Here is a 26667-nt window from a genome sequence, read left to right on the forward strand (position 1 = left end):
ACAAGCTAGCATCCTGGGCCTCCAGGCTGCTTTGCATTACCTGGGTTGTATTAGTTAGAGTAAGTGAACTTAAAATTCGTAGTGGGTAAAGCAAAAAAACAAAACTCAGCAATTCATTCTTGCTAACAGAGCGTCCAAGGCAGGTCTTCCTGATTGGTGGCTCGCTCGCCTTCCATGTGGCTGTTCAAAAACCAAGATTCCTTCATCTTTGGGCTCTGCAAACCCCGGGGACCTTGTCGGTATGCACATTGAGCCTGTGGAAGGAAAAGAGAGATGGCAGGAGATCGCCCTCAAGTCCCTATCGGAAGTGGCCCATGTCAGGGTTCCAAAAGCTGGAACACCAGAGCCAGCCACCCCAAGCCATCTTGTGCTTAGGAGGGGAAACACGGTTGATGGAGAAGTCATACAAAATTTCCCCAAAGCACAATGTGTTTCCACTCAGGACCACCTCAGTGTATAATGACAGGCACTGGACTATAAATGATGCCTCTTGGATCTGGGAGACGTGTTGGCCACACAACGGGTAGCAACCAACATCATACCAGGTGCTGGGTGGGCATTCAATTTTAAGTCAACGTGGAGTGGGAAAACGGAGACTTTGCAGAGATCATTGCTTACCTTAAGTTTCCACTTAAAATAGATTTATTTAGCTTTCAGAAGTTGGTTGAATTCAAGAAAAAGGTCAAGTATTAATTATACATAGATAGGACAAAAACCCCAATGTCAGAGTGAATGATTGAAGATGGGGGCGCCATGTTTACAAACACCAGTGACATCCTTCATTATAGTTCATTATTGGAAGAGGAAGACATGAACTAAGGGGTGAGGGATTGTTATCATGGCTTATAGTAAGATAATATTGGTTTTCATCTTATTCCTGGCACAGAGCTTCTAAAACCCTTGTAGTTTTTTTGTTTTTAGATTTTATTTATTTATTTATTTATTTGACAGAGAGAGAGAGAGAGATCATAAGTAGGCAGGGAGAAGCAGGCTCCCTGCTGAGCAGATGCAGGGCTCGATCCCAAGACCCTGAGATCATGACCTGAGCCAAAGGCAGAGGCTTTAACCCACTGAGTCACCCAGGTGCCCCAAACCCTTGGTATTTTGAAGTGAGACGATAGAGGTGTCTTTTATTATGTTAATGGGGTGACTTTTAGACAGTCTAAGTAAGGATGAGGACTCTGGCCAGTGGAGCCAACCATTTGATTAGAGGATTGGAGCATCTAGTCCCACCCCCCAGGCCTCCGGGGAGTCTAGAAGGGCTGGAGATGGAGTTCAGTTGCCAATGGCCAGTGATTTAATCAGATATGCCTGTATAATGAAGCCTCCGTAGACACGCAGAAGGGGAGAGTTGAGAGGGCTTCTGGGCTGGTGAACACCATGAGATTTGGGGGAGTGGTGCTCTTGGAGAGGCATGGAAGCTCCGTGCCCTTCCTTCAGACCTTTTTTGCTGGCTGCTGCTCCTCATAAAATAAACCCAGGAATCTAGTAAGTAAACTGGTTTCCTGAGTTCTCTGTGAGCCGCTCTGGCAAACTAAACAAACCCAAGGTGGGTGGGTTTTGGGAACCTCTGATTTAGAACTGGTAGATCAGAAGTATGGGTCACCCCCTGGGTTTGGGACTGGTTTCTGAAGTTGTGGAGATGCGGGCAGTCCTGTGAGGTCTGATGCTATTGGGGGGATGGTGTCAGAATTGAGTTAAATTGTGGGACAACCACTGTTGCCCGGAGAATTGTTGGGTACGTGGGAAACCTCCTTCCCATCACACACCAGAGTTGGGTCCAAGAACCCCAGAAGACAAACAAAATAACAGAAGTCTGCCAGGTAATTCTTGTACGTTTAGTTTTGTAGATATTCAAGGAAATTTAAAAAAAAATTGTCCTATACTTGGGTTGTTCAAAGCCTTATTAGGAGATAACACAAACTATAAAGAGGAATACACAACCGCCTACCATTAAAAGCTGAAATGTGTTTCAAGTCTAATACATTACAGTGTGTTGCTGTTTGTTCCTTAATTTATGAATGGTTTCTATAAACACTTACTGTGTGCTGACTGTGTTACAGTAAGATTTCTGATCCTCAGGATTTTTTGTGCTGGTGATTGGAGGAAACAGACTTCTGAACAAAGGAGTGCAAATCAGAATTACAGGGGCTTGAGAGATGTATGTGCCGGGTGCCCAGGCTTAAAGAACTTTCAATGTCAGCAGAGTTTTGGAGTCTAAATTCCCTCATGTAATAGATTAAAAAACCTGAGGCTCAGAGAGGTAAAGCGACTCAAGGTCACACACCGCTAATTGTCGGAAGAGTTAGTACTAGAATCCAGATCTCCAAACTTGGATGGCTGCATGGAGAGGGTGTGAGCTGAGGGATTTGCATTGGAGAGGAGATGAAATTTAGCAAAATCTCCAATGCATTTTTCACTGGTCAGTATTGGGCGGGGGGCAGGGGGCCCTGTGGTATAGGAAGAAAGAATGCCTTGCTCTCTAGAACAATTAGGTTCTACATGTAGCTGTGGCCTCCTATGTAGAGTGTATCCTTAGGTAAGTGATCTAACATGCTAAAAAGAATACTTTCACATATTTTTTTTGACACGTTATGGTTTCCAGTAGCACCTTGGCCACCATCATCTCCATTGATTCTTGAAACAGCCCTCTGGGGTCTACCAGAAGGGCATCTTGATCCCTATTTTGTAGATGAGAAAACTGAGGCGGTAGAAAGTCACACAGCTGGTTAAGTGAGGAAAGTGAGCTTGGAGCTCTCGGTTGCTTCTAGCCCAATACTCCCCATGATGCCGTGTTGACAGCAAGTAGGGGACAAGAGTGGTTAACCAGCAGTATCATTTGATTTTCTTCCAGATGCATTGTGAGAGGTTTCTGTGTATCCTGAGAATAATTGGAACCACGCTTTTCGGAGTGTCTCTCCTTCTCGGAATCACCGCTGCTTATATCGTCGGCTACCAATTTATCCAAACAGATAATTACTATTTCTCTTTTGGACTGTACGGTGCCTTTTTAGCGTCCCACCTCATCATCCAAAGCCTGTTTGCCTTTTTGGAGCACCGAAAAATGAAAAAATCCCTAGAAACACCCATTAAATTGAACAAAAGCGTTGCTCTTTGCATTGCGGCGTATCAAGAAGATCCAGACTACTTACGAAAATGCTTGCAATCGGTGAAGAGGCTGACCTACCCGGGGATTAAAGTAGTCATGGTCATAGACGGGAACTCGGAAGACGACCTCTATATGATGGACATCTTTAGTGAAGTCATGGGCAGGGACAAATCAGCCACCTACATCTGGAAGAACAACTTCCACGAGAAAGGTCCTGGTGAGACGGAGGAGTCGCATAAAGAAAGCTCGCAACATGTCACCCAGTTGGTCCTGTCCAACAAAAGTATTTGCATCATGCAAAAATGGGGTGGAAAAAGAGAAGTCATGTACACGGCCTTCAGAGCCCTGGGACGCAGTGTGGATTATGTACAGGTGGGTTTCCGAATTCCTGCCAGGGCAAACATACATTTAAATAAAGCAGCTTTTGTATCTCTCCAGGCATGTGCTATATAGCCCATCCTTGTCTCTCTGAACACAGTACTTCTTTCAGTTCATTTGAAAACAGCCTGACTGCTGAAAGCACATTTTGAAAGAGAGGAAAAAAAAAAAAAATCTTGTGTAACTGTTAAGACTATCTACGAAAATGCTTAACTTATGCAGTGTTATGGGTTGGAAATCAAGATTATTTTGAACAGGAGAACCTTCCTTCCTTCTCCCTCCCTCTCTCACCTTCTCTGCCCCCTCGGTTCTGCCAAAACAAATCCAACGTCATTTTCCACAGTCTTAAAATCTCCAGCCTGGTAAGAAAATAGTGTCTGCCGAGCAGAAGGGTCTTGAGAAAATCTGCAGGCTTGAGAGATGGCTATAAAAACGTTTTTCACAGAGACCGGGCAAAAAAAATGGGGGTGGTGAGAATGATTTTGATTTAAAAGGGGAAAGAATTCAAAACTGAGAGAAAGAAAAGGAAAAGAAAAAAGAGAGAAAAACAAACAGACAAAGAAAAAAGAAAAAAAAAAAAAAAAACCTTCCCAGAGCAAAACCAAAGTAATGTTTATTTCACTCCCCAAACAGCATTACCTCACTCACTGCACTTGACCTTTGAAAGCATTTGTGATGGTGTTTGCTCTCATGAAAATGAGACAGGCTGTGTCTGTCATTAATTCCCTGACTGCTCGCCCTTGGGTTTCTCCCCTCTTTGGTTCTCACTGAAGCTTTCTTTAGAATGTTGGTAGGGTCCCTGTGAATTTGTTGGTTGCAACTGTCTTGCAGATACTTTTGTTAGGTTTTTGGCCACGATGATATGGAAAAGGGAGACCTATCTCTGACTTAAAATCTGTTGGGACACCCTTCTAGTCCTCTAATAGGTAAAATCCTACTTTTCAGAAGAACCGTCATATACTTCAGGGGCCTCGATTGCCACAAAGTCCTGGACAGTGGGATGACAGGCTCTGTGTTACGGGTTGGGAATGGACACTGCCTTCAGAATCGGTTGATGCTAGCTGGACGACCTCTAGTGGGACCACCTCCCCAAGCCTCAGTTTCCTGCATAGAATAAACTAATCTCATAAGGGGTTTGGGATTACCATGGGGTAAATTTTGGTTAATAGCTGAAGAGTTTTGAGGTACTTTTTTTTTTTTTTTCCAGTTCATACCAGTCTGCATATTACTATCTTCTGAGGAGTTGATACAGTTTCATTCTCTAGTTTCTCCTAGTCTCCTAATTTCGGAATGGTCACAATTGAGGTACTTTTTAGTTAACTCAGGACATTTTTATGTATTTTCATAATGCAACGTCAGGCCCAGATAGGGGAGGCAATTATCCTTTTATTTAACTTATTTTAATAAATATTTTTTAAGGTTTTATTTATTTGATGCAGAGAGAGATAGCGAGCAAACACACACACACAAGTAGGGGGAGCAGCAGGCAGAGATAGAGGGAGAAGGATGGGAGCCAGACATGGGGCTCGATCCCAGGACCCTGGGAGCATGACCCGAGCTGAAGGCAGAAGCCTAACTGCCTTGAGCCAGCCAGGGCCCCTAAAATGACCCTTTAAAAGGAAGTGATGGGATGGCTGGGGAATTTATAGAGGGTTTGAAGACTGAAGCTCTGGGCCTAAAATGAGGAAGCATGTTTTGATATTTTGCCTTTAATTCTAGTTAAAACCATTGCTATGTTTGTCATTTCTAATCAAGATGTCATTGTGAGTGTTTTCTTTCTTTCTTTAGGCCTCTTCTTCCCAAATCCCCTTCTCCCTTCATTCTTGTTTTGAATCTTGTTTGTATCCTTGACAACTTGACACTGTGCCTGACCAGGACAAACTGTGAAATGTTAGAGTAGGCTTCTTGCTAGAGCCCTAATCAGGTTCCAGAACTTTCCTTCCATCAGGCTGAGGCCTCCAGAGAGACTGACCCAAGCAGCAGCTGTTCCCTGGGCCCTGAATCCTGCTGGAATTCTCAGCCCATTCTATGCTCTCAAACAAGGGTATTTGAAAACCTTTTGGCATTCTGAATCCAGGTGATTCCATGCTGTCATCCCTCATCCCATCCCCGGATATTTAATCGTGTCCTATAAAAATGGAAATGTCCTATGGTTCAAACCAGTACATTCTCACCATCCATTCTGAGTGACCCAGGGTCCAAGCATTGCAAAGCAGAAGCAGAAAGACAAAGGAGAGGGGGTTAAAGGAGGTTGGCTACTTACTAAGCATTTAAGTGACTGAATGGGAAGAGCAGGTTGGCTACAGAAAGAAGGGAAGTTCAGGTGCTCACACACAAGAGAAGACAGGGTTGGGGCAGACACAGGACCATCAGCTCACAGGCTTGCTAACTTGGCTGAAGATACTGCTTAGCTGTGCAGACGCAGCCAAGGTGATTGGTCTCCTCTGGTTGCAGCTGGGTCTTGGGCACTGGTTAGCTCTCTTTCCACTTGACCTTGAGTAGTTGTCCCGCCTGTGGCTCTCATGACCTATTATTTCATGCCTTCACCGCCCTCCCAGCACCTACCCAAACTTCCTCCTTAGCTATTAACACATAGCCCAGCCTCTTACAAGAGAAAATCAAAGGTACTGCTTCTCAATGCTGTCAAGGTCATCTTCTCTCTTCCTTGTTCACAGTCGCAAGGGTTCCCAGCTTCACCACCTGACTCAAGGTGAACCTTTCTGCATATGCGCCTGGGCACTCTGGAGCAGCTCCCTCTGATCTCCACCACTGCAAGGCTCTACTGCCTGTCCCTCCACCTGTCTCAGCTCTCCTGTCTGGTCGTCTCCGCCTAAAGCCTTTCAAATAATTAACACCGACCTAGAATACAGAGAGAGAAGCTTTAGCTGGGAGAAAGCTAGTGTAGTAGCAAATTCACCTAGGATGCTAGTGGCTGCTTTCAGAGATAAAGAATACAGGAAAACATAAATAATGAAGTGAGAAAAGAAGGAAATGAGAAATAAAAGAGGAGAGTGGGGAAGGTTTTCTGAATTTCGAATCAAAGTGTTTTCTGGAAAGAACTTTTTTTTCTTCCAAAGAGAGACAGATCTGTCTCATGGCTTAAGTAAGGTAGGGCAAAGTCTGTCTTACTTTTGCAAAATAGTACTTATATTAGCTTTTTAATTTACTATAGTAACACATGGTGGTGTGTTTAAAAATATGGAAAAGCACAATGAGCAAAGTTAAAATCCTCCGCAGCAAATACTTGACCTATAGATTCTCAAATTTGATACTTGACAGCATAGACCTTTCTAATTTCCCCTATTTTGAAATAGTTTTCAGATTATATTGTAGTTCCTTTTTTTGTTGTTTATTACTTATTAACAATGTCAGAAGACTTTTTAGCTGTACTTTGATATCTAGATTATGTAATTTCTTTATTCTTACGTCTTTTTACTGAACATGGATATTCCAACCAAAGTGACCACTGGTAACCATGTGACCAAGGTGTAACTATCTTCATCCCCTGATGTGTGTATTAGGGATTGTCCAGGCACAAAATAACATACTAAGCATAAACATTTTCTACTGGAGAAGAGTAGAGGAGACAATTTTATGATTAATGTACTTTTTTTTTTTTATTTAAGATTTTATCTATTTACTTGACAGAGAGATCACAAGTAGGGAGAGAGGCAGGCAGGGGGTGGGGGTGGGGAAGCAGGCTCCCTGCTGAGCACAGAGCCCGATGTGGGGCTTGATCCCAGGACCCTGAGATCATGACCTGAGCCGAAGGCAGAGGCTTAACCCACTGAGCCACCCAGGCGCCCTGATTAATTACTCTTGACAGTATCCTAGGTATCCATGTTTCCTTTAGCAGGAGAAAAGTAAGACTGAATTCAAAATTGTAGAGCTGACCTTCATTATTCATGGAGTCTGTATTTGTAAGTGATCCCACTCGCTAAGATGTATTTGTAAGCCCCAAATCAGTACTTGCAGTGCCGTGGGGATCATTTGCAGACGTGGAGAACAGCATACAATTTGAGTCACCTGATGTGTGTGTTCCCAACTGAGGTCAGAGAAGACTGTGCTCTCAACTGTCCTGTACATGGTACAGCACAGCGTAAACAAGGAGCTTCATAATCTACTTCGTATCATGTTTCTCACATTGTTGTGCCTTCTGTGGGTGATAACGGCTGTTTAAAGTGCCCCCCAAGTGTAGTGCTGAGTGCTGGCTAGTGGGACTGCCTCACGGAGGAGCTGGATTTGTTGGGGGGCTTCGTTCAGAGGTCAATAAAGTGCTGTTGGCCCTGAATTCAATGTTAATGACTCAAATTCACATTTTAAGATGTATTTAAACAGAAATGCAAATAAAACAGGATTCGGTATTGATCCATAGACAAAAATTTGCAACCAGAGGCTCAGAGGAACTGAACCCCATATTTGTGCCAGAGGCAATTGTTTTAGTGTTCTCTAAGTAGTGTTCGTGGAAACTTTGTAGGACATAACTGTCAAGGATTGTGAGAATCACCCGATGTCATATTGCCTTGGTTCCTGTTCTCTATGGGAAACCTAAGGAATTCAAATACTCCGAGGGCCAATGTTGAGAATGTTGTGTCTTCTTGTATTGTTCATACTAGAGGGTGAGATTAGAATATGTTGAAATAGGAATGGGAATGGGGCAATCTGAATTCTAGACTTGACTCTTGTTTTCTTGCTATGGTAGAACAAATGATCTTTGAGATACATCCTGAGCTTAGAGCTTTAACTCAGTATAGTTGGTTCTTCTTCTTTCTCTTCTTCTTCATCTTCTTCTTTAAAAGATTTTTTTTTTGTTTGACAGAGACAGAAAGATCACAAGTGGGCAGGCAGGGGTGGGGGAGGGGGAAAGCAGACTCCCTCCTGTGCAGAGAGCCTGATGGGGGACTCAATCCAGGACCCTGAGATCATGACCTGAACTGAAGGCAGAGGCTTTAACCTACTGAACCACCCAGGTGCCCCCTTCTTCTTCTTCTTCTTTTTTAAAAATTTTTCAGGATAATTTTAATTCCTCTGACATTCTAATTTCTTTGTGGCAATACACCTAGACTTTGCATGAGTATAATCAAAAAACAAAGCCAAAAGACGGGGGGAGGGAGGTTACCAGAATTTACTTTTCATTTAGCAGTTACTGTCCCATTTTTCCACTTTCATTTTTATTTTGTCATTTTTATTGTGTTCTTTCTTTTTTAAGATTTTATTTTTGAGTAATCCCTGTACCCAATATGGGGCTCAAATTCACAACCCTGAGATCAAGATTCACACCCTCTACTGGCTAAGCCAGCCAGCTTCCCCTCACTTTCATTTTTAATCTGCCCTTTGCCCCAAATTTGGATTCTTGAATGTAAGCCCTGTGTTAAGTGGCACCATAATGGGATTTCCTGACTCCCTTCTTTAGAATGAGAATTCCAACCATTTGGAATAAGGGTGTTTCAATGGCTTAAGCCTTAGAGGTGATAACATTTGGTTTCCCATGTTCCCAGCTGGCTTATCACCTTTTTCTTTTTTTTTTTTTTTTTTTAATGCACCTTCTGTGCCTTTTTTCACTCATGTGTAAGCCTTGCTAAAAAGAGAATGACCAATGACTCCTTTTTTAACCTTCATGTTTTGAAGAGATTCTAGGTTGACCAAAGTCAGTAATTATTTTACAATAGTTGGGATAATTCATTCTACCAAGAAAGGCATATATCTTCCTTTTTTTTTTTTTTTTTTTTTTTAAGCAACAGAGAAGGGCCAAATTGCTTAGATGTCTATGATTGTCTTAGGTGTTCATGCTTGTCTTAGATGTTCATTGACTAGATTTGAACCCGTTGCCATAATCTCAATTGATGTAAGAAAAGGTAGTCTTCCTTATCTTCCTTCCTTTCACAAAAGATTATCCTTCTTTATTTTATTTTTTAATTTTACTTATTTATTTAACAGATAGAGAGATCACAAGTAGGCAGAGAGGCAGGCAGAGAGAAAGGGGGAAGCAGGCTCCCTGCTGAGCAGAGAGCCCAGTGCAGGGCTCAATCCCAGGACCCTGAGATCATGTCCTGAGCCGAAGGCAGAGGCTTTAACCCACTGAGCCACCCAGGTACCCCTTATCTTTTTTTTTCTTTGAGGGTATATATATATATATATTTTTCTGGAATGGTTTTACTAATGAATTTCAAAGTATCTTTTTAGCTCTAAAATTTTTAGATTTTATGATTTTGTATTTTCCACTTTAATCTGAGGCTAGTAAATTTAGCTATAGCTTACTTGTAAATTCCATTTATCCAGAATCCAAATAAATAGAAAATCAAGATTTTTTAAAAGTTGAAAGTATCATGCAATATTGATAAGGTCCTAGAAGTTTGTTATACTAAAATTAATTACCATATACTATGAACTTTTGAATAACCTTTTTGGTTATATGAGAAATTTTAAATTGTGTGCAATATTCTGTTTTTTTGTGAAGGTTATTTTCCATTCTTTTTTAGTCCCCCCATCTCCTGCATGTCTGTGGTCCCAACCAAATTATGTAGTCTTTTTTGGCCGATAATTGAGTTCTTAAGTCCATGTTTAAAAAATAAATTTTTTTAAAAGATTTTATTTATTTATTTGACAGAGAGAGAGAGAGATCACAAGTAGGCAGAGAGGCAGGGAGAGAGGGAGAAGCAGGCTCCCTGATGAGCAGAGAGCCCAATACGGGACTTGATCCCAGTACCCTGAGATCATGACCTGAGCTGAAGGCAGAGGCTTAATCCACTGAGCCACCCAGGTGCCCCTTAAAAAATAAAATTCTGTCCCATACATTTAGATACTTAGAAAACCCAAGAGTATTTTCCTCTTTTAAATTGTATCACATTCAGCAGTTTCAACGTCAATGAGGCATGAAGTCAAGATACAACAAACACTTGTATAAGTTTTAATGGGCCCATCCTTTGGGAAAGGATGAACTTTCACACGTTACACCCCAAGGGTACATTCAAGGTTATGAATGAATACTAATCAGTTGCAAACTGCTCTTTATTTATTTATTTTTTTAATTTCTTTTCTCTAGTGAGTGACCCAATCTTTTACATTGCCTGCCCAGGATTCAGTTTTCTTTCTTTCTTTTTCTTTTTAAGATTTTATTTATTTATTTGACAGAGGGAGACAGATCACAAGTAGGCAGAGAGGCAGGCAGAGAGAGAGGAGGAAGCAGGCTTCCTGCTGAGCAGAGAACCAGATGCAGGGCTGGATCGCATGACCCTGGGATCATGACCTGAGCCGAAGGCAGAGACTTTAACCCACTGAGCCACCCAGGCGCCCCAGGATTCAGTTTTCTTAACTTCAGCTCATTGTGTATTGGAGTAGGCATCAGTTTCCTCTGTCCCTGAGCCTTCACGTACTCACAGTAAGGGTATTAAAGACCCCTTCTTTTTGGATGAGTGTCCTTAGCTTAGGGTCCTCTGTTTTTGGTTTGTCACTTCTGGTTTAGGTTTATCTCTTTATGTCTTCCTTTTATTGAGTATTTACTATGACCTGGCCATTATTTGATGCTTTACATGCATTATCAAATTAACTTAACCAACACAACAAACTTCAGGTGGATGTGATGGTCCGTATTTTCCATCTGAGTGGTGAAGGCTTAGAAAGGTGAGGTGAGGGCATCACAGTCAAGAAACTAGTCCAACTTTATATAAACTTCGTGAGTGGTGGATTGAGACCGATCTGTTTGGTTCCAGTATTTGCATGGTACTTTCTCTTCTACAGCAGTGTGTTTCTTTTGGTACTAAACTGGTAAGAGTTCAAGGAGGGCACCATCTTGTGTTTGCTAGTAAATAACTGGTAAATAAATAAAATCACTAAAAAGAGGTGATTTTGGGTGGTGGTTCTGGCCTATCCCTTTTCCGCTAGAGAAATGCCCTGAGGGAAAGGAGGGGGGAAGGAGGGAGACTCCATTTACTTCATGGTAAAGCTGTGTCAGGAAAGCTGGTAGCAGGGTCATGACCAAGAGTAAATTCCACACACTACAGAAAAAAATAGTTTCCCTGGGTCAAGGTTAAGATGAAGGGTCAAGCCTTGCAAGTAGGTAAAGGATAAAGGCAGTAGCAACAGAAGGGGTCCTGATTTACTCTCAACCTGTTAACTCATTGAATGAAGGCAGCCAGAGTAATTAAGATTTTCTCTTAATCTGTGTAGCTCTCAATGCCCTTTGAAGCGGTATGGGGGTGGAGGTGGGGGTGGGGAGATCCACCAGGCGGTCTGAAAGGAAACACGTTAAAAAAAAGTGAAACATTTAAAAAAGTGAAACACAGAGACTTTAACATTTTTTTTAGTCTTGGGTCTTAGAATTTGAACAACATTTGGTAGAATAGGTAATATTTCTAAAGGAGGGTTTTGTTAGGTTAAATTTAAGCTCAATGAGATAAGTTGGAATGAATTTATAGTCTAATAATGTATGTAATAGACTACAAACTAATAGTTTGTAACTGAATTACAGATAGTGCAGACACATTGAATTTGTTCATTGAGCTAAGAGATCATCGATATGTAATCAATTCCTACAGTCATTCTAGAGATTCTCTGCTGAGCCATCCATTTGTGGTAAGGATTGTCATGATTCCATAGGTTATGGGTTTACTTAGCACAAAAATGTAAAGATTATTACCTCGTGCTAATGGTGTACTTTTCTATGGTCCTTTTCAGTTTATAAGGGACTTTGATATGCAGAAGTTCACTCCAGTACCATTCAGATGGTAAATGACTTGTTAAAGTTCTCAGAAGTTATGAGATACAGGCCCCAAGACTTGACTCTGAAGGCATTTGTCCTTATAATGGGCAAATCTTGGCCAAAGGAAAAAAATCTACCTTACCTAATGTTTTGCACCTTTTATGCCTTTCCTGTTCCTTACAACACATAAAGATGGAGGCAATGTTTAAAAAAAAAAATCCACTAGAATTAAAATTGGGTTTAGAACATACTTAATCTAAACTTTTTTTCTTTTTAATTTTATGAAAGAGAACCCTCCCCCTGCAGCCAATTATTTTAGTCCCAGGGTTGGCAAACTTTGCTTGTAAAAGGCCTGATAGGAACTATTAGACTTGGCGGGCCATATGGTCTCTATTAAAACTATTCCATTTTGCTGTTTTGGTGTGAAATTAGCCATAGATGCTATGACAATGAATAGGTATGCTTGAGTTCAGTACAACGGTATTTACGGATACTGAAATTTGAATTTCACATAATTTCCATGTCCCACAAAATAGTACTTAAAAATTTTTTTTTCAGTTAATTTAAAAGGTAGAAACCACTATGACCCCATGGACCATTCCATAACAGGTGTCAGGCTGGACTTGGCCTGAAGACTTAGTTTGTCAAGCACTGTTTTAGACCCGGAGGGGTGTCGGAGAGGGGTGGGGAGTGTGGAGTGGAAGTGGGGGGAGCAGAGGGGGTGGGGGGAAGGGAGGCTGCCACCTCTTGACTGTGAAAGGGCAGGAGGAAGGAGGAAGAGAGCAGTGTTAGGCACTTCAGTTGATGATTCTGTGGCTGAGACTGAGGTGGCTGGTTCCTCCCGGAAGTGTCTTTGTCTTGACTCATTTTAGTGAGATTTTGCTGACTTCACTTCATTTCCATGTCTCCTAGTGAGAAATCTTATGACTTGTGATCATGTGGTTTTAAACCAATGACAGGGAGACACTCAAGTGTGGACAGAGAGACGTTTCGATTTGTTCTCTAATTGTTTCCTGTGCGCAAATCACGGCCTGTAGTTTGTCCCCAGGTGAGGTCAAGCTCTAGGTCAGCTGGTGTGTATGTCCCTCACAGTCTAGCCTAGAGCTAAAAGGCCGACATTTATTATAACTGGTGGGGTGGCAACTAGAAATCCTGTTCCCACTATACAGATACTCAGAAGGGCTCAAGTCGCACTCTATAGAGAGTAATGAAGACATACTAGTAGGTCCGTGAACATACATGCAGACTGTCCCAGATGATGGCTTTTCAGCCGGCATTCTGTCACCAAAGAGCAACCAGAAACCCAGATTTTGAACTTCTTATTTCTCTTTTTCTTCTTCCCCTTTTTTTTTTTTTTTTTTTAAATATGGAATGCGTCACAGCTTTGGATGTCGCCCATAACCCAGGGGCCACGTGTGTCTTCTCTGTATGGTTCCAAGTTGGAAGCCAGTCACAGAAACTGAGTTTCTCTAAAGCATTTTCATCCGGCTGATGCATATCCCTGCCCAGGAGACTTGTGGGAGCTTTCCCTTCTGACACCGCTCAACCCACCATGAGAACAGTCTCTCTCAGAGAGCTGCTGGCACTTTGCTGTTGGAAACTGGCAAGGACAGGACCCATTTAAATATTCAGAACCTCAGAAGTTTGGTTCACGGTTAGTCATTTCAGAGGGGCATTTCCCTTGGCTTGCCTCTGCTCACAAGGCGGAGTTACTTGAACATTAATTCTAGATTGCCCCCTTCCTGTTGATTTTAGGCTTATTTTAGCTTTCCGGTTTTACCTTTCCCAGCCTGAGTCAATAGAGGTGGGTGTGGCCATAGACTCAGGATGCTGGATGCTGAAGGTGGTTTGAACTCTTGCCTTCACAGCTTCTACCCTCATGAAGGGCTGGACAAGCTTGCCGCCATCCATTTACAAACCGGTGAATAGACCAGGCACGCGAGAGGCAAAAAGTCACTTCTGGAGAAATTTGTTTAGGCTTGAGGCTAGCATACCAACCGAAGCATTAGTAAAATCCTATTTTCTATGGTGAAGAACTAATGCCTTACTGTTGCCTAAGTGAGATCATGCCGGACCAAAATAGAATGCTGAAAAATGAAGCAACATAAACGGTTTTTATTTAGAAAATAAATGCTTCTAAACCAGTAAAATAAAATAAAATAAATTCAGATGTTAACCCTAAAATTACTATGATTAGTTAAATCCAGAGAGTTTATAAGGTTATAACCGAATACGCTGTATACTTTTAATTTACAAGTTTCAATAATGCGTTTGAATTGCTGTTTTCACCAACATTATATTCATTAATATATATTAATATTTTTTGCAGAAAAATGTAGCTGTTAGTAAAATGGAGACAGACACAGTTTTAAAAATGTTGAACTTGGGGCGCCTGGGTGGCTCAGTGGGTTAAATCCTCTGCCTTCGGCTCAGATCATGATCCCAGGGTCCTGGGATCCAGCTCCACCCCAGCTCCCCATAGGGCTGTCTGCTCAGCAGGGAGCCTGCTTCCTCCAATCTGCCTCTCTGCCTACTTGTGATCTCTGTCTGTCCAAAAAAAGAAGTTGAATTTCTAGGGCACCTGGGTGGCTCAGTTGTTAGGCACTTGCCTTCGGGCTGGGGTCATGATCAAGCCTCCCATCAGCCCCTCATTGGGCTCCCTGCTCAGCGGGATGCCTGCTTCTCCCTTTTTCACTCCCCCTGCTTGTGTTCCCTCTTTCACTGTCTCTTTCTCTGTCAGATGAATAAATAAAATCTTTAAAAATAAAATAAAATGTTGAAATTCCATAGTTATTTATGTGAGAGACTCCTATCATACTGCATATGGGGGGTGAGGGGAGAGAGAGGCCCCTTAAACTCAGTTTATGCTTCTTAGTTTTGTTTTTTTTTAAAACTGGTATATCAGGTCCCTATTATTTTAATGAAGTAGTATGGACAACTATAAAAATAATTACTTTTGTATAGATTAAATTTTTTTTCCTAAGACTTTATTTATTTATTTGACACAGAGAGAGAGATCACAAGTAAGCAGAGAGGCAGGTGGAGGGAGAGGGGGAAGCAGGCTCCCCACCAAGCAGAGAGCCTGATGGGGGGCTCCATCCCAGGACCCTGAGATCATGACCTGAACTGAACTCAGAGGCTTAACCCACTGAGCCACCCAGGCGCCCCATAGACTAAATCTTGATTAAGTCCATATAGTGTAGTCAGAGTTGATGGCAGAATAATGGGAATTGCTGATAACTCTCCAGTCCTGACAGTTATGTTGTCATTTGGATGGGGATGTGAGTGAAACTGGTTCATTACAGGTCAACTCTGATCAATTTTTTTCTACTAGGCTTTGCTGCAGTGACCAGAAAAGGATACTGTGTCTTATTGGTATTAATCAGGGATAGAGAGCCGGGAGCATTTCCCTACTTCTGATTTTCTTTGAACATGTGTTAGAAGGTCTGTTCACAGGTGTAACCCACCTGGCAGTAGTAGCCTTTCTCAGCGGCCTCACTTCTTCCTCCCCAAATGATTTCATCTGATTAGTGAGTATACAAGAAGAGTTTGCTGGCTCCTCCTTTCCCCTTTCTTCTGGGAGTGGGCTACCACCAAGAAGCTGGCATCTTGCATCCTTTTAGAAGGGAATGCAGGTTATCTGAAGGAGGAGGCTGACCCCACTTAGATGTGACATGGACTTGACAGGTCTGTCTAATACAGGAAAGTGTAATTATGAAGCCTGCTATTCCACAGGTAATTAGATCTGTTTTCTGTATTCTCTTTAGGATTATACAGGTAATATTTTGGTCTCTCATCTCCCTCATTTTTCTGTCTCATTTTCCAGTAGGCTCAGAAATCCGGCTGGAAAGAAAAGTATTTATAACCCTGCCCCCTTGGAGCTCCAACAGAAGCTCTCAGAGGTTCATTGGTAGAGACTAAACCCAATAATTTTCTTGAAGCTGTCGTTTGGTTTCGTTTCAGAATTACTTTTTTGGACCCATAGGAAGATTGTTTTTAAGAACAATTACTAGCATTTGTAGAATGACTTTATGATAATTTACATTGTGTACAAAGGGCTAGATGAATACTTCATGTTTTAGAATAAGAAGGTGGTCTGCAGATCATGCTAGTTCCCTTCCTGATGCTGTATCAGTGGCTAAGTCCAGCTCTTACGGACATCTTGCTTCAAAAGTATACAACCAGATGTAAGAGAATTGCTTTCCTGTCTTTTAGTCATCATATTAAAATAGGGAGGGAAATTATTGTTAAACATGCTCCCTTTCAATAGTCTTCATAGGATCTTCTGACCATCATTCAGACCTGAGGGATAAGTTGCATAAAGGGCTTGTCTAAGACAATAGCAACAACAATAAAAAAAAAAAAGACCTCAGTGACCAACCTAAGATGTTTACCAAGTCCTGGAAAACTGGGATGTTACCTGGACATAAGACTTTCATTGCCAAGATGAGGAATAGCGGTGGTAAACCAAGACAACCTGCTTAGCCTGCAGGGCACACCTAGCACTGCGGGTGTTCCTTCCAGCTATGCCATTTCCTTCAGTACTGAGCATGCTGTTTGTAATGGTCATGACAAAACAAACTGTCATCCCTGCAGTACTTGCTTATTGAGGCCCTGTGACAGTCAAGCTGAAGTCCTAATCTGTGTGCCCAGTTTTGACAGTAGTGACCACACTCATATTTCTTCCTCTTCTTTAACTCATTTCTGCTTTCTTCTTTGCAGGTCTGTGATTCTGACACCATGCTTGACCCTGCCTCCTCTGTGGAGATGGTGAAAGTTTTAGAAGAAGACCCCATGGTTGGAGGTGTCGGGGGAGATGTCCAGGTGCATATGGCTTCACTTCCCATACGCCTCCCTTTTAGATAACTCTTACACACCGATTCTTTGAATGTATATTCACTACACACCAAACTCTCTGCCAAATGTTGCTTTGGTGATAGAGACACATGAGTATGTGCCTTGGACCACTTTATTGCCTCTTTTCTTTCCTTTTCTTTTTTTAAAAAAGATTTTATTTATTTGACAGAGATCACAGGTAGGCAGAGAGGCAGGCGGTGGCGGGGTGGTGGGGGAGAGGCTCCTGCTGAGCAGAGAGCCCGAGGTAGGGAGAAAGGCAGAGTCTTAACCCACTGAGCCACCCAGGCACCCCGTCTCTCTTCTTTTCTACATTGAAAAAAAAAAAAAGGAGGATTTTTTTGGTGGTGGTGTTTAACCCTGGAATGTAACCCTTGTTAGGTATGGCTGATAAGTTATATAAGTTATATATAATTAATTTAAATGTGTAATGATCTCCATATCTTCTTGAACCATAACTTAGTGTTCTGGTAAAATCTGATGTTGGGGACACCTGGGTGACTCAGTGGGTTAAAGCCTCTGCCTTCGGCTCATGTCATGATCCTGGGATCCTGGGATCAAGCCCCACATCGGGCTCTCTACTCAGCAGGGAGATTATTTCCCCCCTCTCTCTCTCTGCCTGCCTCTCTGCCTACTTGTGATCTCTGCCTGTCAAATAAATAAATAAAATCTTAAAAAAAAAAAATCTGATGTCAGAGGTCATTTGGTTGTGAAGGTAAAAAAAATGGAAGTGCTGAGGATGGATTCTATATTTATACCTATGTATTTAAAAGATGATTAATATATGGTTGATTAAAAATTCAAATTGGAACATGAAAGAAGAAAAAAGAAATTGCAACTTAGATTTATACTGGTAAGAAAGGCAAAGGAACAAATAATTAAGTGGGTTTTCTGATTATGACTTATTTCCCACTTATAATTATTTATTTCCCATTATTTGCTAAAAATGGAGAAACCATGAAGTTGATATTAATGAAGGCAACTTGGAATCTGTGGGATAGGAAATGCACTTATATGTGAATATGTGATAACATGTGAAGATTAAAATGAGTGCTTTGCAAATGCGTGATCAAATTTTAGCAAAAGGTGAGAAGCCCATGGAAACTTAACTTTAAAAATTAGGTATTGGGGGCGCCTGGGTGGCTCAGTGGGTTAAGCTGCTGCCTTCGGCTCAGGTCATGATCTCAGGGTCCTGGGATCGAGTCCCGCGTCGGGCTCTCTGCTCAGTGGGGAGCCTGCTTCCTCCTCTCTCTCTCTCTCTCTCTCTCTGCCTGCCTCTCTGTCTACTTGTGATTTCTCTCTCTGTCAAATAAATAAATAAAATCTTTAAAAAAAAATAAAAATAAAAATAAAAATTAGGTATTGTGTTGCTATATAACCCATTTTATACGTGCATGGAGATAATGAAGGCAAAGACAATGCCTGGAATAGACAAACAGCCTGGTGATAAAAGAGGAAGCGTGCAAAATCCAGATGAGAACCGCGCAAAATTGAGGTGGAGGAAAGAATTTAGAAATACTGCCAAGAAAAAGCTGATAATTTTCAATAGCCTTTACATAGAGCATTATTTCAGGACTTAAGTTTTGGGGAGAGGCCAGAACAAACAGTTTAATCACTGGCATTGCATAAAGGAGGGCAAGAAGGAGGAAGAAAATTAAAGGAATTGAATGAGTTGGAAATTAACCAGAACAGGCGAGAATAGGGCTTAAAAACCTTCAAATCTTAGATGGTAGGAAAGAGTGGGAAAATTTAGGAACCGAGAACTAGAGCTTAAAAACACGCCCAATATCACAGCATAACAAGAACAACAACAACAAAAGCCCTGGGCAAAAAAGAGGACAGTCATGTAGGAGAAAAACGGTTGCTCATCCAGGAGTCCCAACACAGGCACACAATTTATCAGATTGATCCAGTAACACAGAATCAGAGAAAATGAAAAACAATCATGTCAAAAATAAGGAGGATGCTAATACAGGAGGATCAAACAACAAACCTCACTTTAGGTAGTAATCTCGTGATGATGCGGATTTTGTTGGTATTTTAGTGGGGGCCTATGTTTTATTGATTTATTGATTTATTTGTATTTCCTTCTTGCAGATTTTAAACAAGTACGATTCCTGGATCTCCTTCCTCAGCAGTGTGAGATACTGGATGGCTTTTAATATAGAAAGGGCCTGCCAGTCTTATTTTGGGTGTGTCCAGTGCATTAGTGGACCTCTGGGGATGTACAGAAACTCCTTGCTGCATGAATTTGTGGAAGACTGGTACAATCAGGAATTTATGGGCAGCCAGTGTAGTTTTGGTGATGACCGGCATTTAACGAACCGAGTGCTGAGCCTGGGCTATGCAACAAAATACACAGCTCGATCCAAGTGCCTTACGGAGACACCGATAGAATATCTCAGATGGTTAAACCAGCAGACCCGTTGGAGCAAGTCATACTTCCGAGAGTGGCTGTACAATGCTATGTGGTTTCATAAACATCACTTGTGGATGACCTACGAGGCCGTGATCACTGGATTCTTCCCTTTCTTTCTCATTGCGACAGTCATCCAACTCTTCTACCGGGGTAAAATTTGGAACATCCTCCTCTTCTTGTTAACTGTCCAGTTAGTAGGTCTCATAAAATCGTCCTTTGCCAGCTGCCTTAGAGGAAATATTGTTATGGTCTTCATGTCCCTCTACTCAGTGTTATACATGTCAAGTTTACTTCCCGCCAAGATGTTTGCAATCGCAACAATAAACAAAGCTGGGTGGGGCACGTCTGGAAGGAAGACCATTGTTGTCAATTTCATAGGACTCATTCCAGTATCGGTGTGGTTTACAATCCTCCTGGGGGGTGTGATTTTCACCATTTATAAGGAATCTAAAAAGCCATTCTCAGAATCCAAGCAGACAGTTCTCATTGTTGGAACGTTGCTCTATGCTTGCTATTGGGTCATGCTTTTGACGCTTTATGTGGTTCTCATCAATAAATGTGGCAGGAGGAAGAAGGGACAACAGTATGACATGGTGCTCGATGTATGATCTTATGTTGTTTGACGTTTGCTGTCACATACGCAGACACACACAAAACCTTAGTTCCTCTTGGGACTGTACAGTATTGTGGCATCCAATAATGCCACCAAAGGAGACACATCACTGCTGCTGGGACTTGAACCAAGACATGTCTCTATGGGTTTATTTTGATTCAGCCAAAGGAAAACAAGACATCAATGAGAAGAAACTCAGATTTAACCTGTTATTTCTATGAAAATGGGAAGCATTCTTTGTTTATGCACTTTTTCCTTATGTACATCTGCCTAACAGTGTTTGCCCTATATACCTCACTAGCCATGCTTTATGTGGGTTATCATGGAAGAAAAGGATTTCGGAAACTCAAGGAAAAGTTCTTTCAACGTATACAACCTAACTTATGGACTGTGTCGATAGCTAATTTTTTTTTTTTTAGAAAAGATTTTCTGTTTAACTCTACCAAATGAGATGCCAAAGGAAATTTCAAAGGCCGTTGGCTGTGCTGTATTTTTATATAATTGTACTGTGTTTTAAAATTTTGTATGCCGATTTTTAAAACAAATTGCATATTCTATATTTTACTTCTCTGCCAAAATACACCTGTTCTTTTTTATTATTATTAAAATAGGTTCTGAAAAAATTCATACTTAAAAAAAAAAAAAACCTACCCAAAATGTGAAGCGTGGTTGACTGATGTTGTTCATGATAGAAAGAATAAAATGTTTCTCTCTCTCTCTACCTTTTAACATGGAATAGTTTATTTCTGTGAAAAATATTTAAACTTTCAATATTTTAACTTTTTTTTCTTCATTTCTTTTAGAAAAGGCCTTCACACTTTGGGAGTAGAAATACATACTTAGGTGCACACACACGAAAGGAAATCATTGAAAATCAAGGCCAAAGGGGGTAGAAAAGTGCAATTTTTCATAAGATTCTTAAAAAAGTGGGGGGTAATGCTAGTCCTTGAAAGAAAACACTGGGCAAATATGGAGCTTCTGGCAGTGTTTTCTCAGGCTGAGTAAAAGGGAAAGTGGAAGAAATTACCTGTGTTATTTGGACAAGTACAATGCAGTTCATCGTTTGTTCTGTGGCCTGAATTCACCAGATCCTGTCGACAAACTGAACATAATTGACCTGTCTCTCTTTCAGCTTGCCAGTTCAGTTTCCGTGTTACTAGGACTTTTGCACGGGTGAGTTGGCTACAATTGATAAGTGTAAAAGCTTATAGATTACAAAATTGGCGCATTAAACTCATTTTCTCCTTCCCAGGGAGGATATTTTTTTTTTTGAATTCATACAGATAATCGCTCCATTTGTCCTGTTACTGGCCTCCATAGATAGGTTTACGTAATCAAAATAATACCCAGGTTTAACAAGTGTATCAAGAATTGGCACATGAAAAAATGAAGGAACTAAGTTCCCTTAACCCAGCTAATTTCACTACTCTTAAGGGCCTCAGTTACCTGGTTTGACTTTTGATGTGATCCATCTTGCCTTGTAGCTGGTGCTGTGTAGACTTGTGTTAGAAACAATCAAAACACATGAGTCGTTGCATAAAACCTGTTGTGATGAAGTGGAGTGTGAATGTGGAGACGTGTTCAACCACGTGCTTCTGGCACGTGCTTCCACGTGCTTCCTCCATGCAGACGCCCTGTTTCATCTATTCTGCCTAAGAAAAAGCTGCACATTCTACCTTTGGACTTCAAAAAGGTACATAACCATTCTGCAACTCAGACTCACGGATGGGAGAGTTTGTGGGAAACAGAGCACAGCATGCCAATAAATGAAACTAAAACTTGAGTTTGCCTTTTTAACTATTTATGTTCTAAGTTAAGCTTTGATAACTTTCAAATGTCAAATTCTCTCATTCTTTTAAGAGATTGAATTAATTGCCTGTATTTATTTTAGCAATTATTCAATGTATTTCCAGTATAGGATGTATAGTATAATTGATTTTTTGTAAATAAAATATTTTTGATAAGAGCATTGCCTTTTTTTCTAAGGGAAGGGGGCATTTCAAACAAAAGCTTTGTTTCCTGATTTGTAGCGGAATAGATTTTCAAGAATGGGGTATGCAGAAAACAAACAAACATGCCTGGTCAAAGATAATAAAAGTCACTTATATTACTAATCATGAAGCAGAAATCCCCTAAATTGGTGTGGTTTGGAAATCTGGAAAACAGATACAGAGAAAGATTCAATTCATATAAACTTTGCCTTTAATCTTAACCTTCTACTTCCCTTGGAAACAGCTCAAATTTAGACAAACTTTTATTATAGTAATTTATCAGAGTGGGGGGGGATACATTTCCAGAAAAGTCATAATCAGGTTTGTTTAATTGTATTTATAAATAATAGCAATATCTTAAAGTAACTTCAAAACCAATAGAGAGCAATAGTTAAATGAATTGGGGCATTTCCAAACAATGGAACATTATTACCCATTAAAATATCCTCAAGATACGAGAAATTGGGCAAATGTTACACTAAAAATATATAACCATTTTGTACAGTAACATCCTGATTTTGTAAAAATACAAATGTTTAAATGTTGGTTATCTCTATTTTTAGGAATATCACCGATTTCTATGCTTATACATTTTTGTATTTTCCAAATACCATGATCCTGTATTTTGATAATCAGAAAAAGGACAAAAGGACAATAAGTATTGCTTTTTTTTTTTTTTAAGTGGATTGGGACATCTAATAGCATTTCCTGTTTTGAGGAGCTTTCATGGTAGTCCAATTTGCCACTCATCCCTCAAATTCATCTTATTTCCCAATTTTCTTTTATTATTTGGTTCCTAAGGCTCCCTTGTTATTTGGGTACAGTTAAATTATCTGTCTATAGACATATAAATTATATACATATATACAAGAGTATATAACATATATATAAACTATATGTATAAACAGTTTATGAATACACATACAGTAGTCACTGAATATTATTGCCATCTGGTGATGGTTCTAATCCCAATTGACTGATAACGTAACTTGGTGCTTTTTAAAAGGTTGGCTAACTTCATGGAAAGGGCCAGTGAGTGTGTGCTCTCGGCTTTCCTGGCCATGTGGTCAGTCATGGGTCTACTCACTCTGCTCCTGCAGCACAAAAAGTGTCCATAGGCATTATACAAACGAATGCGTGTGCCCATGTTCCAATAACCCTTTACGGACATCGAAATTTGAATTTGTAATTTTCATGCATTATGAAATCTTCCATATTTTTTAGTCATTTAAGTATTTTAAAACCATACCAAGTTTATCTGCGTTACTCAGAAAGGCAATGAGCCAGATTTGGCCATGGCTTAATGGCCCTTGTTCTTTAGGAATCTGCTGATTTATTTGTACCGTTAAATACTCAAACCAACACCTAGTTTTACGCACCTATCAGGTATCAGGGACTGCCAGGAGCACCGTGTATAGACCGGCTGTTTTAGTTCTATCAGTCTGAAGAAGGGGTTCTACTATGATTGCTGTTTACGGGTGAGGAATCACAGGCTTAAAGATTAAGTTGGTACCTTGAGCTCAAACAGCTAGTAAATCGTGATGGTGGAAATTAGGGGAAGGCATTCTGATGTCAGACTTACCCTTTGAATAGGTCATTACTCAGTGTGCCATTCGTGGTCCAGCAACACCAGCATCTCCTGAGCATTTGTTAGAAATGCAAAGGCATGACCCCACTCCAGACCCACCAAATCAAAATTCCAGGCCGGCCCCCAGGACTTGTTTAATGAAATCCCCCGGATGACTTCCTCACCCTGAATCTGAGAAGCGTTGCTCTAATCTAGTATCTTCTGTTTTCCTCAGACAAAGCATTGTCTCTGTGACAACTGTCATTCAAATATTAGCATTTTCTTTTTGAGCTATTCAAATATGGATGTTGACAGACACCTGGTTTTAAGGAAGCATACTAAACACCTGTCTTGAGCAAGAAATCAAAAGGTGGATTCAAAGAACTTATAACTGAGTAAGAGGAATATGATAATTATACAAACATTCGGTGCAAAATGGAATAATAAAGGTGTGAAGAATGGCATGGGGATATATAAGGAAGGAATGGAGTGGACTATTAGCTCTGTTAAGATAGCCGTCAAGGTGGTTTGGGGGTGATTCTTTAAGGAGGTACAGATTTTATGGGAACCTTCCAGATGAAAAGAATATGGGTGAAGTAATAAAGGTATGATTTTGGTATATGTTCTTTTCACAGAATTAACAAGTTTAATTAAGGTGGGGTTGGTATTTAACCAAGAGGGCAGACTAAGCTATAGAAAGTACATTTGAGGGACACATGGATGGCTCAGTAGGTAGAGCACGTGACTCTTGATCTCGGCATTGTGAGTTCGAGCCCCACATTGGGCATAGAGATTGCTTAAAAATAAAATCTTAAAAAACACAACAATTGAAGGGTATCTACCATAATCCAACTGGGAGAAGTACTAGAATGATATGTTTCAATTTGATGGGGCACAGGGCATGTAAATAATTTTGAACGGGGTGCTAAAAATACCACAAACCAAACTACATGATGGAGATTTGGATTTGAGTGTCCCACATAAACGAATATGATTTCGTTCAAGTTTGCTCTTCCAGGCACTTGACTGCTTTCATCCCATTCCCTCCAGCTCTCCCTCCAGTTGCCCAAACACCATCTTCAGCTTCTTTTATATACCCTGTAACCAGCTGGTCGCAACAACTGTTTGATTTCCTGCTTGCCGTGACACTCAAATTCCTCTCTCACCCAAGTTATGAATGGTGAAGATACCTCCTAACTACCTCTTTTTCTCATTTCTGTTCCATCCAATGGATACTCTACATTTCTGTTACAATTCTCCTTCTAAGACCTTACTCTGAATGCAAAGGTTTAATTTCATCTCACTGTCAACAAGAGAAAACGATTCAATCTCTTCGAGAACCTTCAAGCCTAATGATTGATCTGTTTCTACCCTTTCTTGGCAGGCCTTAATCCTACTCTTTTTTTGCAGTCCTACTAAAGTAGATTGCTTTGCTCCCCCTTGCACACATTTTGCCCTTTACCTTAGTCAGCTTTCTTTCCTGCAGAAATTCTCAGAACCTCAACATGCTGATGATGTTTTATGAGTCTGCAAGGAAGGCCCATCACATACAGAAATTTCTACACTTAGATGACTAGGGTGTCTGTTCCACAGGGAAGTGAGGTCACATCTGGATTAACATTGTTATCCTGCAGAATTTGTGTAGGTAACACTAGTATATAATTCCTGACACCGCAAGTTGGAATTGTTTTCACTCAAATCTAGGAAAAACATGCAACGCTTAAGCTCCTTATTTCTTGAGTAATCAGCTCCAGGTGCAGAGACCATAGGAATGAAGGGGGGAGGAGCCTTCAGGTTCCTTCCACTGGGCCTTTGAGCCACAGAGACAGGCTCCTCTCAAGGAGCTCAGTTTGCCCATTTGCTGTCACAAAGCTCTCCCCACTATGGCTTCAGCAAACCTAGGTGACTTGTTTCAGCTCTGCCGTTCAGGGCAACCGGGAGTTCAATCCTGGTATATTGGGGAAATGTGCAAAGACTAGGTGAACCTAACCTTTGAAACAACTTGGCATCGTATAGGGCACTGACTGAGAAGCAGCACAACTGTTTCACAAATTGAAGAAAAAGTTGCCTTTATCTTGGGTTGAGTTGGGTTGTCAAGTCGAAAAATCGAATACAACCATTTTTAAACTAGATCAGGAGAGGATCGCAATTGTACACATTCACTCAGAAAGAAGGGAGGCGGGAGCGTGTCATGTAAGGACACATCCCACTTTTCTAGACAACACGTGGTATGTCTCTTCCAGTAAAACCCAAAGAACACTGACGAAAGTTTAAAGGAAATAATAATCTGGGAAGAAGGATTTCTGGGATCAAAGTTGAAGGGCTGTTTAAATGAAACTATCAGTATCATCAGTGCACAAAGGAACTTTGAAGTTCACAGGAGTCCAACTCAGCTGCCTCAAATCCTTGCTGGAATGAGTCAAGACCTAAAGAAAGAAGAGAGAGCGAAGGCTCCTTATCTCAAAGGAATCAACTGCAAACCAGTTGATTTTAGCACCGAGCTCAAGGTTGCACAGCTGACTACAAACCCTGAGGCTAGCATCTGAGTCTTTTATCCAGATGTTTTGGCCTGCCTTATAATGCAGAAAACCTCAAATTAGCAATTTCTGGGCAGCTACTCTCTTAAATCTGACAGATTGAGGCTATGCTTAAATCCATTCCCCTCAAAAAGAGTTGTAAATTATAAGCTTTTCAGGTTTATGGGTCTTTGATATTTAGACTTTAAATAAAAAACCACCCCGGGCTGTCTACAATACCTGAAATTTTCAGTACCATGAAGAAATCTCATAACCTATCAAAAATGGATCTTCTAAGTTCTTGCCCTCAAACAAATCATTGCCATACTACCCACTTTGGAAGTGCACAAGGCCAGAACAAGTTTGGAGGTCTCATTTATTTTATATCTGGGCTTTGGTTGGAGATTGACTTAAACTGGAAATTACCCCACTTCTTTGATCCTTATTTTCCTCGTCTGAATAATAATGGAGATGCCACATCTCAAAGTTACTGTGCAATCAAGGTAGTCTATGCAATGTCCC

The 26667-nt window shown here is 40.9% G+C and overlaps 1 protein-coding gene across 1 annotated transcript in view; it reads left to right on the plus strand.

Annotated features, from left to right (window-relative positions):
• HAS2 (hyaluronan synthase 2) overlaps window positions 1-22037 on the plus strand; it is a 33049-nt gene extending 11012 nt beyond the window's left edge. Inside the window, exons 2-4 of the mRNA XM_044245023.1 lie at window positions 2855-3481; window positions 16908-17009; window positions 19137-22037. Of these exons, the coding sequence (XP_044100958.1) occupies window positions 2855-3481; window positions 16908-17009; window positions 19137-20066 (1659 nt within the window). The 3' untranslated portion in view covers window positions 20067-22037. The remainder of the gene's footprint in view (window positions 1-2854; window positions 3482-16907; window positions 17010-19136) is intronic.
• Window positions 22038-26667: the final 4630 nt, after the last annotated feature.

The sequence above is a fragment of the Neovison vison genome, chromosome 4 (assembly GCF_020171115.1).
Source record: "Neovison vison isolate M4711 chromosome 4, ASM_NN_V1, whole genome shotgun sequence".
NCBI classification, from domain to species: Eukaryota; Metazoa; Chordata; class Mammalia; order Carnivora; family Mustelidae; genus Neogale; species Neogale vison.